This window comes from Nelumbo lutea, chromosome 6 (assembly GCF_056320005.1).
Source record: "Nelumbo lutea isolate HS-2025 chromosome 6, American lotus-T2T, whole genome shotgun sequence".
In the NCBI taxonomy this organism is placed as follows: domain Eukaryota; kingdom Viridiplantae; phylum Streptophyta; class Magnoliopsida; order Proteales; family Nelumbonaceae; genus Nelumbo; species Nelumbo lutea.
Window position 1 is genome coordinate 27,966,430 of NC_142689.1, and position 15,309 is coordinate 27,981,738.

General features: G+C 40.0%; 3 protein-coding genes and 1 long non-coding RNA gene across 5 annotated transcripts in view; 2 read left to right on the forward strand and 2 right to left on the reverse strand.

Annotated features, from left to right (window-relative positions):
* Positions 1 to 4,773: 4,773 nt before the first annotated feature.
* LOC148848191 (L-lactate dehydrogenase B-like) lies at positions 4,774 to 6,677 on the reverse strand. Its single transcript, XM_088951026.1, has 2 exons — positions 5,629 to 6,677; positions 4,774 to 5,524 (listed from the first exon to the last, which is right to left on the reverse strand). Exons 1-2 carry the CDS (start codon positions 6,238 to 6,240, stop codon positions 5,081 to 5,083), a joined length of 1,056 nt encoding a protein of 351 aa, XP_088807152.1. The 5' UTR covers positions 6,241 to 6,677; the 3' UTR covers positions 4,774 to 5,080.
* Positions 6,678 to 6,950: 273 nt separating this feature from the next.
* On the forward strand, positions 6,951 to 13,715 carry LOC148848192 (uncharacterized). The gene is made up of 3 exons (XR_016101005.1): positions 6,951 to 7,340; positions 10,426 to 10,626; positions 13,307 to 13,715. It is a non-coding gene; the product is annotated as an uncharacterized LOC148848192 (long non-coding RNA).
* LOC148848193 (spindle/kinetochore-associated-like protein) lies at positions 8,045 to 14,890 on the reverse strand. 2 transcript variants are annotated; one of them, XM_088951028.1, is made up of 9 exons: positions 14,529 to 14,890; positions 14,307 to 14,431; positions 14,079 to 14,191; positions 13,912 to 13,990; positions 9,798 to 9,865; positions 9,407 to 9,512; positions 9,280 to 9,309; positions 8,841 to 8,954; positions 8,045 to 8,358 (listed from the first exon to the last, which is right to left on the reverse strand). In XM_088951028.1, exons 1-9 carry the CDS (start codon positions 14,623 to 14,625, stop codon positions 8,281 to 8,283), a joined length of 810 nt encoding a protein of 269 aa, XP_088807154.1. In that variant the 5' UTR covers positions 14,626 to 14,890; the 3' UTR covers positions 8,045 to 8,280. The 2 variants fall into 2 exon arrangements, with proteins under 2 accessions (XP_088807154.1, XP_088807155.1); XM_088951029.1 differs by having other exon boundaries at positions 14,079 to 14,164; positions 14,529 to 14,735.
* Positions 14,891 to 14,919: 29 nt separating this feature from the next.
* Positions 14,920 to 15,309, forward strand: part of LOC148848194 (YbaK/aminoacyl-tRNA synthetase-associated domain-containing protein) — a 32,523-nt gene continuing 32,133 nt past the window's right edge. The window contains exon 1 of the mRNA XM_088951030.1: positions 14,920 to 15,308. Within this exon, the coding sequence (XP_088807156.1) occupies positions 15,012 to 15,308 (297 nt within the window). The 5' untranslated portion in view covers positions 14,920 to 15,011. The remainder of the gene's footprint in view (position 15,309) is intronic.

A 15,309-nucleotide genomic window follows, 5' to 3' on the forward strand; every position in this document is an offset into this window, starting at 1 on the left:
AAAATAGAGGAGTTAAAAAACAAATATAAATTAAAAAGATAGAAGGGATTTTGTCTATTTACAGAGGAATTAGTGCAGACATCTCCGCAATGTTAGGGAGAGCTCTTTTTCTAGTGTTTAATCCTTGATTAAATAATATAAACAACTTATTCAAATCACAACAAAAGCTAGAACTGATTCAAACCCATCATCTGAATAAACTCAAGCACATTCTAGTCCCTTTTAATCACACCTGATATCATTGAGATGCCGAGAAACATCACCCCTCCATGAATCACAATGTCCCACTTATTCTTCTCATCTAACACAACCAACTTTCCATTGGATATACCCTTTTGCATGTTTCAACTTAAAACCATTTATCAAATCGAACCCCAATCCTAACAACTTTAAGGCCCTATCCTCAATTGGCTCCTCCATCACTCCCTCAACTGATAAAATAAACCAATAACTTTGAATTCAATGTACCCCAATCCCAACAACTTTAAGGCCCTGACCTCAATTGGATCCTCCATCATCCCCCCAACTAATAAAATAAACCAAGAACTTTGAATTCGATGCTGCAAAAGAGCAACTTTGAGCGGGGTGCCCTTATTATTTGTAATGAAAGGAGAGAAACAAACCAGATGAAGCTTGTGTTTGTTGTGGAGTTAAATTGCAGCATAAAAAAAATATGAGAGTATGATTTGAATTGCTAAAGGGAAAATTTGGGTTTCTCAAAAAATTAACTCACATGTGATGTCACATGCATACAGATTTTGATGAATTACTAATGGAGGGGAGGCTTTTGTCCCATCATATCATCACTTAATATGGGAGGTCCTTGTCCAATTTGAAAAGAGTGGATGTTTGGGTAATTTTTGTTATACTTTATGTTTAAAGATAAATTTCTTAAGGTATTCTTAAGTTTTAGGAAATTAACTAACTCTACCCTTACTATTTACATATTGTCTTAAAGCATTCTTAAATTTTTTGATAATTGACTAAATCCTCCTTATCATTAGCATCTATTAGCGGAAAAATGAAAAAAATGATTTTATCCATCATTCTTCTTTAAATTTTCAAAATGAAACATTTAACACCTTAATGGTTGTAGGGACCAATCCAACTATTTGGATCAAGCCTTGAAAGCATCAAGATTAATGGTACTCGGAGTGCTATGTCTACGTGTACGATTGTGAATACCCATAAAGAAGCTACACGGGCAACATGCTACAAGTTTTCAGTTCCGCTCCTCCAAGTTTTCTTCGTGTTGGGAGATACATTAAAGTGATGAAGTCTTGTTACTCTTGCTTAAGTTATTTCTTCTATGTACTCGGTTGTTGCTTTGCACTCCAACAATCTGATGATAAGGGAAAGGGCAGTTTGATTGTCTCCCATGTTCGCAAGCCTCAATGCTCCACTTGAGGCGGGTCCCTTCCCAAATCCCAAACGAGATGTAGAGAATACTCCCACTTATCCAGCTTCGATCAACTCTCTCTCAAACTCCTCTGAGCTCTTGTACTCTTCAACGGCTTTGATCTTGGCTTTCTCCATGGCCTTGAGGAGAATCTTGGTCTGGTCCTTGACGAGGGCCCCGAGGTTCTCCACTTCGCGCTTCAGCTCCGCCTTCTCTGACATCAGCACCGAAAATAGCTCTTTCTGATCCCGTGCATCATTCTCTAGCAGATTGATCTTGCTACGAGCAAAATTCAGCTCAGTATGAGCCTTGCGAGACAAGCACTTAGCTGCTAGAGCCCGCTTCAAATACTGCTCGGACTGGTACGTTAGGGTGTGCACGGCGGAGTTCACCTGCCAAAAGAATATGAGTTAGTACCAGCAAAGTCACAATTACCAAATTGAAGAAATAAAAACAAGACTTACCACCATGCAGTGGGTAGTCGCCCGAGCCCCGAGCTGAGTGGCCGATAGTTCAGCCCAACTCGTGACCTCCTCAGCGTACACCGCGCCTTTGCTTTTAAGGAGGCTATTTTTCGGAGTCAGGATACTCCGAACTGCTTCCTCACTACCTGAAGAAGCGATTGTCGTAGGAGCGGGTCCGAAGATGCCTCAGTAGCGCGAGGTGGGATCTTCTTCAATTCCTCAATCAAGTCGATTATCGAAGGCGCAGTAGAAGGCTGTTTAGGCTTAGGGACGGCGGGCTGCGGAGACTCAGTGCGAACTCTTTTAGAAGCTCGCTTCTTCCCCTTCATCCGCCCAAAAAGTTTGTCTGCACCGAGCTTCATGGGAGCTGCAGCAAAAACATAGCATTAGCAACATTATCAAGAATAAAGTGCCATCACAATCAAAAGTGAAGTACTAACTCTACACCAAGACGACCTACCAGGACTCAAGCCGGTCTGCACAAGCTTATCTTTGGCGATGTAGTCCGCGAAGTTGAAGTCGAGCTCCACCCAAGACTGGAGCGTCTCCCTTGTCTTCAGGTCCAGTCTAACCCCGGAATCCTGAATGGCCGCGCTCCAATGGGTTAGAAAAGGCCACCCCGCGGGACTGCGGACCACGAAGTAACTCTGCTTCCAGGTTGGGATCCTATTGGGGAGTTCGTGTAAAAGCTTGTAGCCCATGCGAGGAGACAGGTAGTAGGTCCGCCAATGCTCGGGAAGAACACAAGAAGAGTTCTTCTTGATGGACAAGATTGAAGAAAAGGTATCGAGGTTGAGGGACAGGCAATAATCGTAGAAAAGCGAAATGGTCCCTACTACGTTACGGATAGAGTTCGGGTGTAACTGGTCTATGGTAATGTTAAAAAACTTCAAGACCTCTATTATTAATGGGTGCAAAGGTAAACAAAGACCAACCGTGAACTGCTCTTCAAAAATCACGATCTCGTTGTGATCGTGTTCCCAAGGGAAGTTGCCTACAGGTATAGGAAAGCTCGCTCGGGAGGTTGTACTGATGTACTAAGGCCCGGAGCCTGTCTAAGGTCATCGTCGAAGGGCCAAAGTTGTCTAGCACTCTACCTTGATGAGAAGTGGATGCCAGGTTATTTGAGGCCTCTCGCGCCTCCCGAGATGACTACGCCTCAGGAGGGCCACAGATTGCCTTTGGACCCAAAATAGCCTCGTTTTGGCTATCGACCTGGGTCAAGGCGCCTTCCTCGACCTCATTTAAAGGCTATCAAAGCTAAACTGGACATGACAACGAACTCAAATGAATTGAAAAGGAGAAGCTAAGGAAGACTCACCAAGAAGAAACGACTGAACTAGAAGAAAGTGGCGAATTGGAAAACCCGAGCTAAAGAAGCTAAGTGTGACCTCAGATCGAAGGCTATTAAGCTTATGGCGAAGAAAATGAGTCTCGGGTCCCCCCTATTTATAGCCACTGTACTGAAGAAGCAACAGTCCAGATCAAAGCCATCTAATGGCTCCTAAGAAAACCGGTTGCACGACTCTCAAGGTCGAAATCAGTTTAGCACGCTTTTTGGCATCTGCGGAATTTACAAATCGCGTGACATCCATGCATAAAACGCATACGACCTGGGTTACTCTTGGTTGAGCCGAGCAGACAAACTGGTCTGACCAACGACGTGTCTGGCAGAGCAGCCTGAACTTCGAGCCAAATCCACTTGTCACATCGTAAACTCCCCGCACCTGGTCAAGACCCCTGACTCGAGGAATGGGGGGCAATTGATGAAGGGTAATTTGGCCCGACCTCGTAACAGGGAGACAAGTGGACGTGACTCGACATAAGTAAGAACTCAGCATGATCCGTTCGACACATGGACGTGACTCATCGTAAAGGGACAACTCGACGTGGTCAGTTCGCTACAACCCTAAGGATCTCACCACCGTACCCCGCATCTTACGGGATCATGACTTGTAACGGCTAGTATTAGCTCACCCACTCCCCGATTCAGGCGGAAATGGGCAACCTAACCAGTTAGTGACGTTATCCCCAACTAACATGGAAACCTGTCCCATCACAGCAGGGATCCCAAAACTACTCCACCAAACCCGCGAGAATTCCAGTATATAAAGACCTCACCCCCAGGGGTGAAGGTATGCATAATCTTTGCTCTCTAGCTCACTCACAATCTAATATCATCTTCAAGCTCACAACTAAGTGCTAACTTAACCATCAAAGTGACCTCACTGGATAAGCCACCCCAGGTTTTCTGATTCATCTCTTGCAGGTTCATCTAGCCCATCGTTACTGATAGACAGATCATTTCAAACAAGGAACAACCGGATTGCGCTACATCGAATTCCATATAATTATCATAGGCTTGGAAGGTGCTATAGAGTTGCGATGCCAATCGATACGAGTTTTCTTGGATGCTGAAGTATCAATAATAAAGAAGTTAAATCTTCTAGTAATGGACCGTACATGGATTGATCAAGTGCATTGCATTTTGAGCAGATCTCCAAAGGCAATTTAGAAACTTCATCTGTATATCTACAACTAAGAGCATACAAGCTCATCTTTTGTCTTATTATACTTATACTTGTAAAGGCACTATGGACATATTATGTTGCCTTGTACAACTTTATCTATAATATAATATATTATCAACTCTAAAATCTTCCTTAATTCACCAAAAGATAAAATAATAAGTTTTTTCAGTTCATCCATTTCATCTGTTATCACATGGCCCTAAAAGTGTAAAAACAAACTAATTAATGGTTAATACATAAGGCTGTATTTGTTTGCAACACAAATATAAACTGATGTTTAAAAGAAATCTAAACTGATGTTTAAAAGAAATCTAAACTGATGCACAATTTGCATATTTTGGCTCATTATCATTCATTAGCAGTGCAACATTTGTATCTAAAAAAGTGATGCAAAATTTGCACCACTTCCACCTAAATTCTCTTGTATATATAAGGTGACCACACAGTACCACATCAATTTGCTTCCTATATTTTATGATAGATATTTAGCTTCTTAATTACTTTACTCCAAACAAAAAATCTTCCTCCTTATTTCTCTTTCATAATTAGAGACCACAATAATCATTTAATTTCCTATTTTACAGACAAATTAAAACAAGGATAAATACGAAGCAAAAAGTATACCCAGTGCAAACAAACGGAACGTACGTAATAGATACAGTAGTAGACAGGTATGGGGGTATGGACTAAATTCCAAGTTGGCTTTGCACCTCCAAGATGGTCTTGGCCGAATGACGGAGGCGTTGCGCCTCTTCGTCGGTGAGATGCACGTTGGCTACGCCCAAGACCCCGCCCCTCCCAAGTTGGGCAGGCAAGCTCAAGAACACTTCCCCACCCTCAATTCCATGAAAGCCCTTGGCGAACACAGACACCGGGTGTATACTCCTTTGGTCCCTCAACAAAGCTCGTGCCAGGCTAGCCACCGAGTATCCGATTGCCCACGACGTGTAGCCCTTGAGACGTATCACCTCGTATGCACTCCCTATCACCGCTCTGTGAATCTTCTCCAGCGTTTCCTTCTCGTATGCAATCTGCTGCATCTGCAGGAAGCTCAGAATTGGCACTCCTCCCACGCTTATGCTCGACCACAGCGCCACCGAACTATCACCGTGCTCCCCAACAATATACGCCTGGTTACAACGTAACGTGACGCACCCAGTTTTCAATTTCATTCTTCCCAAGCAAATTTGAATAAAACCCTAGAAAATTTTACTACGTAAACGTAGGTACGTACCTGTACATCTTGGGCGTTGACGTCGAGATGATCAGCGATTAGAAAACGGAACCTTGAAGAGTCGAGATTCGTTCCAGACCCGATCACCCTGTTCGATGGAAACCCCGAGAGCTTCCATGCAACGTAAGTCAACACATCAACTGGGTTGGAAACAATCATCAGTATGGAATGGGGGGAGTAGTGTACAAGCTGGGGTATTATATGCGAGAATAGCGCAAGATTCCGCTGTAGTAGATTGAGCCTGGACTCCCCAGGAATCTGACGCGCTCCCGCGGTGACAATGCAGAGGTCTGACCCGGCAGTCACATCGTACTCAACGGAGGCGATGATTTTGGTACGAGGCAGAAACGCGGCAGCGTGCTGGAGATCGAGCATCTCGCCCTGGAGTTTGTCGGCCTTGGCATCGACGAGGGCGAGTTCATCGGCGAGGCCTTGTGTCAAGATGGTCTGAGCGATGGCCATGCCAACATTGCCGGTGCCGACAACGGAGATTTTGGTGTGGCGCTTGGTGGGGGACGGAACTTCGGTTCGTTGGATGGGCTTGAAGAAGGATTGAGCTATATCAAGGCCCAAATCCTGGCCCAGAAATGCTGACGAAGAACTCTTCTTCATGAGGAACGACACGAACAATAACTGTTAATCTTTTCTAATTTCTATTTAGTTTAGCTGGAGATAATTCATTAACTTGGCGGTTTCATCATTTATAGTCACCAGACACCAACCATAGAACGAAAACAATTAAACCAGTAGAAAGTCTGAACGGGTGCATTTGGACAGTTGGACTACTTTTAATTAAAGTTAAAAGAGTCTCGTACCACCCAGGAAATCTGAATCACACGCCAAAATCAACAAAAACTCTTAGAAGTTAGAAGTCAATTCTTCCAATAATTTCGATTCATGTGCTTCATCGACACCTCGTCCGCTAAGTAATGAGATCAATAGTCCCTCAAACGGCGGAATTGTCCCGCCAATTCCTCTCTCCCTCCCTGAGTCTCCATCGGTTGCCAGCAAAATGCAATATGGAGTCAAAGTGGGGTTCCAATCCCCAGATCAACAGTCTATGTGAAATAAGAAAAGTATATTAACAGAATAAAAAGCATATGTTTGGAATAATTCTTTGGTCTTCGTCTTCCAGAAGAGATTCATTCCAGAAGAGTACGTGTAGAAAGGAAGAATGCGATTGCTTATTGACCGATAACCATTTTGTCTCTTGGAAAAGTTCCTTTTATGAAATATAAACTATTTGTACTGTTTTTTACAAAAAAAAAAAAAACAGAAAAAAGAAACTACTTGAAGTTTTGAACTGTTCAAGATGGATGGATACGAAACAATTGGCGTGAGGGAAAAGGAGGGGCCGAGTTGCGCCCCTTGTTTTGAATATTTTGTGAATGTCCGTACTAGACGAGTGGGAGCATTGGAGAAAGTCCATGTTCCCCTAACGAAGCTATCAGCTAGAATTCAACCAAGTATTAGGAGGACTCTTGGGCTGCACGACACGACTCCTGACTCCTGACTCCTTCCCTCTTTTCTGAGAGATGAGAAAGGTCTCCATCTTTATTCTTTATTGACTTCCAGGCTCTTACTTTTTCATGAGTTTCTTCGAGAGGGGAGGAGTGTTGGAATTTGGAAGCTTTCATGGCTCAGGTTTTGAGCTTGAAGGTGACACTTGGAACAATTTTGATCACTGGCCCTTGGGCTATTTCTCCTTTCCTGTAAGATATAATTTTCTCTCCCATACCACTCGTTATGCCATGTGCTTATAATCTGACTATAACAATAGCTCACTGAAGATAGAACCAGCACCTGAGATATTCTTGGACTCCTGATCAACCCCACCCCATATGACATCTTTCATGGTAGTAATCAATGGGAACCAGGAATTTTCCCTTGGGGGGCCAAGAGATGAGGGAGTTCAGTTTTTTTTCACTTTTTCTTAGAGATGACAGAATGGAGAATGGAAAATGAAGGTTAGGAGAAAACTTCTATAGTGCATCTATAGAAAGTATTCTCCATCTAAACTCCAACCAAAAGTTTGATTTGAACTTTCTATTAAGGTCAGGGTTAAAAACATGAACCCTATAACATTTTCTTTGAAAAGTTTGAGGGGGGGGGGAGCGAGTATTAGCCAAACCTGATTGTGGGCATATGGGATGGATTACCCCTGGTTATGGGTATAGAGATGATAAACGTTTGGAGAGGCCAAGGACCCCCACCCAATAACTTGGGCTCCGCCCTTGATGGTAATATCTCCAAATGAGAATACATCTGAATTGACATATCACTGCTCTGATTTCCCCCCTAAACAGACGTTCCTTTGAAGAGAAGAAGAGGCACAAGAAAACCAAGTTACATAAACAAAGGCCTTTCCAACACCACTGTGATTGATAGAAACTCTTAAAGCGTCACAAGAACATGATTAAGCAAAAAAAAATTGGTCCTTTGAGATTTAATATATAATAGTGAAATTAATTTCTCTGGAATATGCCATATGGTTTCCACTACATTTTGATATTGTCCACCTATATATACCTGCAATTTCTGCAATTTACTGATATCCACACTAAGTTCTTGAGCTTGTAACATCAGTAAACAAAATGAACAAGAAAAGTACACAAGATTTTTAGGTCCTTATGCTGCAATGAAATGAGTCAATCACTGGGGCTTTGAGAGGATGATAACACGGTGATGCCCAATTCTTGCCTCACTTATTCGACCGAGGTGGCGAAGGACCTACCAAACACATAACGGAAACTTTAGATTCTGCTATGAGGTTGGCATCCTCTGCCAGTACATAAAAAATAAACAATATAGTCCATATTTCATAAGTTTCAAATTCAACAAGGTTAGATTTAGTCAATCTTGCATGAACTAGAATAAATTTTCTGATTGAATTGATACTTCTCTATTTTGGATATTGAAACATATTTGAATTTTGAACTGGTTGAGATCATGAAAGTCCCAAAAAACATGTTGCATGACATATTTTTCTGATTGAATTGATACTTATCTATTTTGGATGTTGAAACATATTTGAACTGTGTCAAGATCATGAAAATCCCAAAAAATATGTTGCATGACAATTGACATCAAACAAATAAAACATGGTTACTTTACTATGCTTGTTTCTGCATGTTAGGTGCTAAAATATGATAATGCCATATCCTACCAAACCATTGGATCATCCACCATACAAGGAGAAAAGAAAAACTCACAGTTAGAATTGCTTTTCCAGTGTTATCAAGCTTCAGTGCTGGTCCTTTTATGTCACTTTCAAGAAAAAAGTGCTTCCCCTTTACTGCTTCTGTCATTGCTATATCTCTTAATTCCTGCATATTTTCCATGGGAAACTAGGAATCAATTTCAGAAATCACCACCTAGTGATTAAATAGTTAAAAAATCAGTATTAATGAATAATTAACGAGCTACATTTTGTATGAGGTCCAAGCATATGAATCCTGTCATGTACTCATGCATAGTGTTGAAACTGTGTTGGCATATAATAAATTAAGACCACTCAAGCATGGAGGTCAAGTTCAATTGTGTCAAAATCTGGGTAAACATTTGATATAGTACCCAAATCTGCTTGTTCATCCTCCAATGAAAAACAAAAAATGGAATTTTAGATCATTTAAGTTCAATTGCCTAACTTACAAGGGCCTTTTCCCAGGAACCTTCAGCCAACTACATGGAAACAGAACAACATAATCAGTAAAATTGAAAACCAGAAAGCAAATACTACCAGAATAGAAAGAGAAAAACAAGAGTTAGGAGATAAGACCTTCTTTCTTGGAGCTGCAATAAGTTGAGCATTTGTCTCTGCATATGCAGCCATGTCATTGATAGCTGCATTCACCTTGTCCAGTGTGAGTCTTCCCCTCATATAACTAAAAATCATCAAGAATTTGTAGTTAGTTAGTGGATTGGAAGTTTAAGGGCTTCAAATATTTTAGAATTTATGTAAATGAGGAATTGGATCAATGGGTATGGCACTGAACAAAGTGGAATGACAAAACAGGATATAGTTGGGACAAGGCTTAAATGATGATGATGACAACACAAATAAAGAATTGGAGATGGGCCCAACAAAATGGCTAAAAGGTGAATTTGGGTACTCAATTATGGTGATACACTAAACCATTCAAGTCTCTGAAGGAGGATGATGTACTTACGATGACAAAGAATCAAGTTCTTCTGCAGTAACATACCAAAGAGGTGCAGAACCACGGCCCTTTTTCTCCTGCAGAAAAAAAAAGCTGTAGGAATAAGCCAACAAAATGCTTAACATATCCTTAATCAGAAGTACTAATTGAGAAATTACCCCAATCAAAACAAGTTTGATAACAATAACAGTTTTCCCCAGTTTCCCCAATTTTCTGATTCAATTATTCAACGACCAATATATCCAACCAGAAATTCAAACTTTAAATATAATATCATTATTAGGTAGATTTATATTCTTCTTAAATTTAGTCAGTTGCATAAAGGTCATTATTTATTTATTTTTTCTATGGAAATAATGGTTCAGTAGTTAATTGTTAATGGTAGTAAAGTGGAATTTGATTCCCCCATACTTTACAAACCAAACTAGTTTTTGGCAGTTGATATCAGAACTAGTTAGTCATTTCATGTTGAGATTTAAGGTGGAAATTTTCATAAATACAAAAATAGTTTTGAGGAGAATCTTTTTCCTATTAGATACTTTCATGTTCTACCATGGTACCTTTTTCTATAAATCATCTAGAAGTTTTAAGTTAGATGGCATGCTGATTTCTGTTTCTTTCCCATGTAACTTTGCAGCGACAAAGGGAGAAGTTCTGGGGGAAAATGGCAAAGGACATTTGTTGAACAGAAATTGAAGATATACCAGGTGGTAAACTGGTAATGTTGGATCTTTGGACTACATGCCTTAGAAACAGAGGATACATAAACCTCAGGAATCAGAATAGACTACAGAAAAGATTTAACTTCTTATTATGTGTGCCAAAGGACTGTTCAAAGGTGCATTACTAAGTTGTAAATGATAATATTCCAATTCCATTCTTGTTTGGTCTCTGATCTAAATTATATGCAAAACTGCCAAAGTTGGTTGGATTCTGTTATGTATCAAAGGTGCATTACTAAGTTGTAAATTGTAATATTTCGATTCCATTCTTGTTTGGTCTCTGATCTAAATTATATGCAAAGCTGCCAAAGTTGGTTGGATTCTGTTATGTATTAAAGACTTAGGATGATAAGATCTAACTCAGAAGTCAGACCTGCAAAAACCAGTCCATTCATATATACTCATCTCAAGAGTCAACCATGAAGAAGTTGGGGAATTTACTAGTCATCATATTTTTTGATAAATTTTACTAGTCATCATCTTTGATTTGCCACAAACAACAAAAACAACAACAACAACAATGATTTAAGGCTCTGTTTGGTTTGTGGGATAGGGGATGGGAAATAGGGAATATTCCAAAAATATTTTTTTGATGAATAATATTCCAAAAATGTTCCTTTTCCTTTATTTGTTTTGAGGGAAATCGGGGGATGAGATGGGGAAAATGTGGGGCACAGGATCCCAAAATCGAGTAGGAGGGATCACACCAAAATAGTGCAATCGCAGTGAGAAACTCTACTGAGAAAATTTCTTGGGTCTTCTCAGAACAGAGCCTTGAGAGAATATTGTTCTTCAACCTCCACCTGTCCCAACGGTTGGATCTCCAATAAATTCTCCGGCCGTTTCGTTCAAAGGTAAGACTAGATCCATCTTCTACTTCCTTTGCTTACCCGCTGTTTAGTTTTTTTGGTCCACTCTTCCTTCTTTCCCATCCCTTTGTTTTTTTGGTCCACTCTTCCAGCGGCTTCCATTTCTTTTTGCTTTCATGTTTTCTTATGTCTATCCACTGGTGAGATCTGGTCGACTGGTGTTCATGTCATTCTTTCTTGATGATGTGTGTGGGATTTCCATCTGTAAAACTAATAAAATACACATTGGGTTCCTAGATCTAATAACATTTTCATCCCATTTTTTGCATATTGAAGCCAAATCCACCAGCGTGTTTGAACCAAAACTTGAGGTAACGTTTTCACCCCTTTTTTGCAGATTGAAGCCATTTACTTTTGTTTTCATTCCCTTTTGGTTGTTCACTGATGTTAGACTGGGATGATCTGAAGATTTGGGGGAGGGGTTCAAATCTATATTGTTTCTTTGTTGTTTGACAGTATAATGAAATTACTTGTTCTCTGTTTTTTTATATTACTATATTTCATTTGATGAACAAGTGGTTTAATTGAAGATTCAGGTTTAGGCCATCTTTCATTGAACAAATGCATAAAATGGGCTGTCCAATTTTTAACCAGTTCTGGGTTTTATGTAGACACAATACAGTCAATGAATTCCAACAATATCATGCTCAATCATATTTGTTTCCTTCCTCTTCCCCTCTAGCTTCCTTGAACACTGTGTTCTTGTTGCCTTATAAAGGTTATGCTATTATTTGTTCTGGGTTTGATGGTTTTAAGAATGATTTCTATCTTTCTTGGACATTGGTTTGATAAGATTGAAGACAAAATGTTCCATTTCTTCTTAATGTATAATTGAAACCTCCATTAAAAGCAGTCCCTAGACCCTACTTTCATCTCAAACTCCCTGAGAATGGCCTTTCTTTCTCAGCCACCTAACCCATAATCAGAAAATGTTCAGGGCAGCTACCCAATATGAATTCCATAGTTGTCTTACCTCTCTCACTGTATACCTATAATGCTAAGACAAATTTTGTTGTCCTCTTGTTGCGTAACATTTTTTAGGTTCCTTTAATTCTATGAAACACTGTTGCATCATGGTGTCTCCCTATTGGTTTGAAAACATTAAGTCCATTGACTGTTGAGAAGTTGCCTATGGTGATTCAGTTCGCACATCAATGATGGATTGTGGCATAGTTTTCAAGGCGCCAAGGCGAGGCTAGGCGACTGGGGGGCACCTTGTCGCCTAGTCGCCTAGGCGATGGATTTTTTATGTTGAAAACATAGATCCTAGGGTAGTTCCCTAGGTACCATAACCATATTTCTTTAATAATTATTCATGATTTTCATAAAAAAGTATAGATTTCATATTAAGTATAGAAAATCAACATATTCATGAGAAGAAAAGGAAGAACGAAAATAAAATTAAAAAAATATAGGGGCTGAACCCTTAATTTTGTTAAAGGAAAATAAGAAAATAAAAAGTATTGGTAGTAGTAGTAGTAGTAGAAGAAGAATATATGGAAAAGGAAAATGTGCTGAGGGTTCAATACAGCATTTAGCAATGTTTGTGTTGATTAAACCCTAATAAATAAGAAAATAATAAAAAGAAATTAGTATATAAACAAACAAAATGATTATTTTAGTTTAATAATGTCTATTTTATAATTATAATCTCAAAAAAGAATGAATAAAAAAGTATTTCATAGTAGGAAGTAGAAAACTGCTTGGCGATTAGGCGAGGCGAGCCTCAAAGGGCGCCTAGGCGCTCGCCAAAGCGTCGCCTTGACAACTATGGATTGTGGATTGTTTGACCTCTTTATTACTTTTGGTTAACCACTCTTGAGTTTACATGGATAATCTTGGGTTACTTGGGCATGACTGCTCTTCTTAGTTTTGGTTTGTCTTGAGTTTACATGAATTATCCTGAGTTCTTATTACATTGGTGCAGGTGTTTCATTGAGGAAACTGAGTTAATTAATGGCAATCTTCAAAGCTTTGTTGATAGTTAAAAAAACAGCTATGGCTAGTTGACACAATTCATTTTGACACTCAAGCAGTAATTTTGACTTTGAAGACAAGAAAACATTCTCTCTCATGGCATACGATTTTTCTCTTAGATAAAATTAAAAATTTAGCTTCTAGCTTTGGAAAGGTGGATTTTAGATATGTTTTCTGATAAAAAAGGTGGATTTTAGATATGTTTATGATCTCTTGTTAATGTATCTGCCCATAAATTAGTACATTTTGTTAAATGTCATACCACTCCATGGTTTATATTTCCTCTAGACCACTTAGAACATTGTTTGTATAATCGTTTTGTTGATGTGAAATGAAATTGATTGTTTGCCTATCAAAAATCACGCACCTTCAATGTATACATAGTGATCATGGTCCAACTAAAGGCGGTGAAAACTACAGTCGAATCCACTAAAATTGAAATCTTACTCAGATTGTGAAAGAAATTGAGTGGTAGCTTGACTTCTTATTTCATGGCCCACTGGCTATTACCAAGGCTTGCCACCAACTCTTTCTGTTTGTTTATTAAATTTTTACCTTGGGTAATGCCACAGGCTCCTCATCAAGTTTCAAAGACCCGAGGTGGAAGTCGTGGTTGGAGCTTTCCTGCATTAAACTAAACCCAGTAGATAAGCAATCTGCTCATCATTTGGTATAGAGGAGACAAAGAAACAGCATAAATTCTGCAAAAAAAAAAAATTTACCAATTACTAGGGTTCCGGTTCGACACTGTTACACTCTCTAGCAAGCGTGGTGGCATATGAGCTAACATATGCTGCAACTTCTTTTGCTGACGCAGGGACATATCAATTAATTTCTACAATTAGCAAAAAGTAATACAACTCTTTCAGGGTCAACAGAAGGCAATAACACAGTAACGTCATTGCAAGCCCTAATTTGAAAGGAAAAGAAAAACGCATAAGAGTAGATACTTTTGCTTTCGGGATAGCTTCAGTTTCCTCCCGTAGCCGATCCTTGATAGCCTGCACTTGAAACTCCATTGCCTTCACGGCCGTATCTACCGCCGATAAATCAGGAACGCTGGTGGCTGGATACACTGCGATAGAAGAACAAAAGCAAAAAAGAAAAGCATTTTCCCTCTATTTTTGAATCCGAATATCAAAGAATTACAGAAGAACTGTTATTTTCTTAACTGTTGCGACCAATCACAAGCTCTTGGAGATCCAAAATGCGTGTGTTGAAGGATGATATGAGAGAATCAAGTGAAGAACCAGCTTGCTTCAGATCCATCGCTTTCTCTTCCTTTCCTTCCCCCTTCTCTCTCCTCTCTCCCTCGGTAATTTTGATTTCCTCTCTCTCTCCCGGTCCCCCTCCCTTTTTTTAGTTCGAAAGTCATAAACTACCAGTCTTTTTCTTTTGGCGGGAAACTCTGGAATAACTATACCCATACATAACGCAGGCACGCAGCTCAAGTGTTGTGGAGTGGGACCCAGTATGCGATTTAGGTCATGCCTCCATAACCGTCTGATCTAGGTTGCGTCAGTACTGATGAAATAGGCACACCTCACAACTTGAAGCACGTTCTCTGCATCTTTTTAATTGGTCATTTGATTCCGCTTCGGGGGAGAGAGAGAGAGAGAGAGAGAGAGAGTTCTGAGAGGAAGGGAAGACAAAGAATGGATGCTTTAGGTGAGCTAGAGAGAAGACAACTCGGAATCCTCCAACGGATAACCGAATTAGAGCTGTCTCTGTTGCCACAGCAATTCTCGGCTGCTCTATCCATCTCACATCACGAAGAAAATTACAGCGACGGCACCACTGAATCACGTCTATCCGTCATACTTCGCGCAAATGGCGTTCGAGATTTCTTGTTCAAGAGGGTACCCTCCGACTACTATGATAGACCTATCGAGGCAAGAAGAGAAATCCTCGAGGCGCCGTCCATCCATCATCTCTGCAAGAGCATCGTCCTTG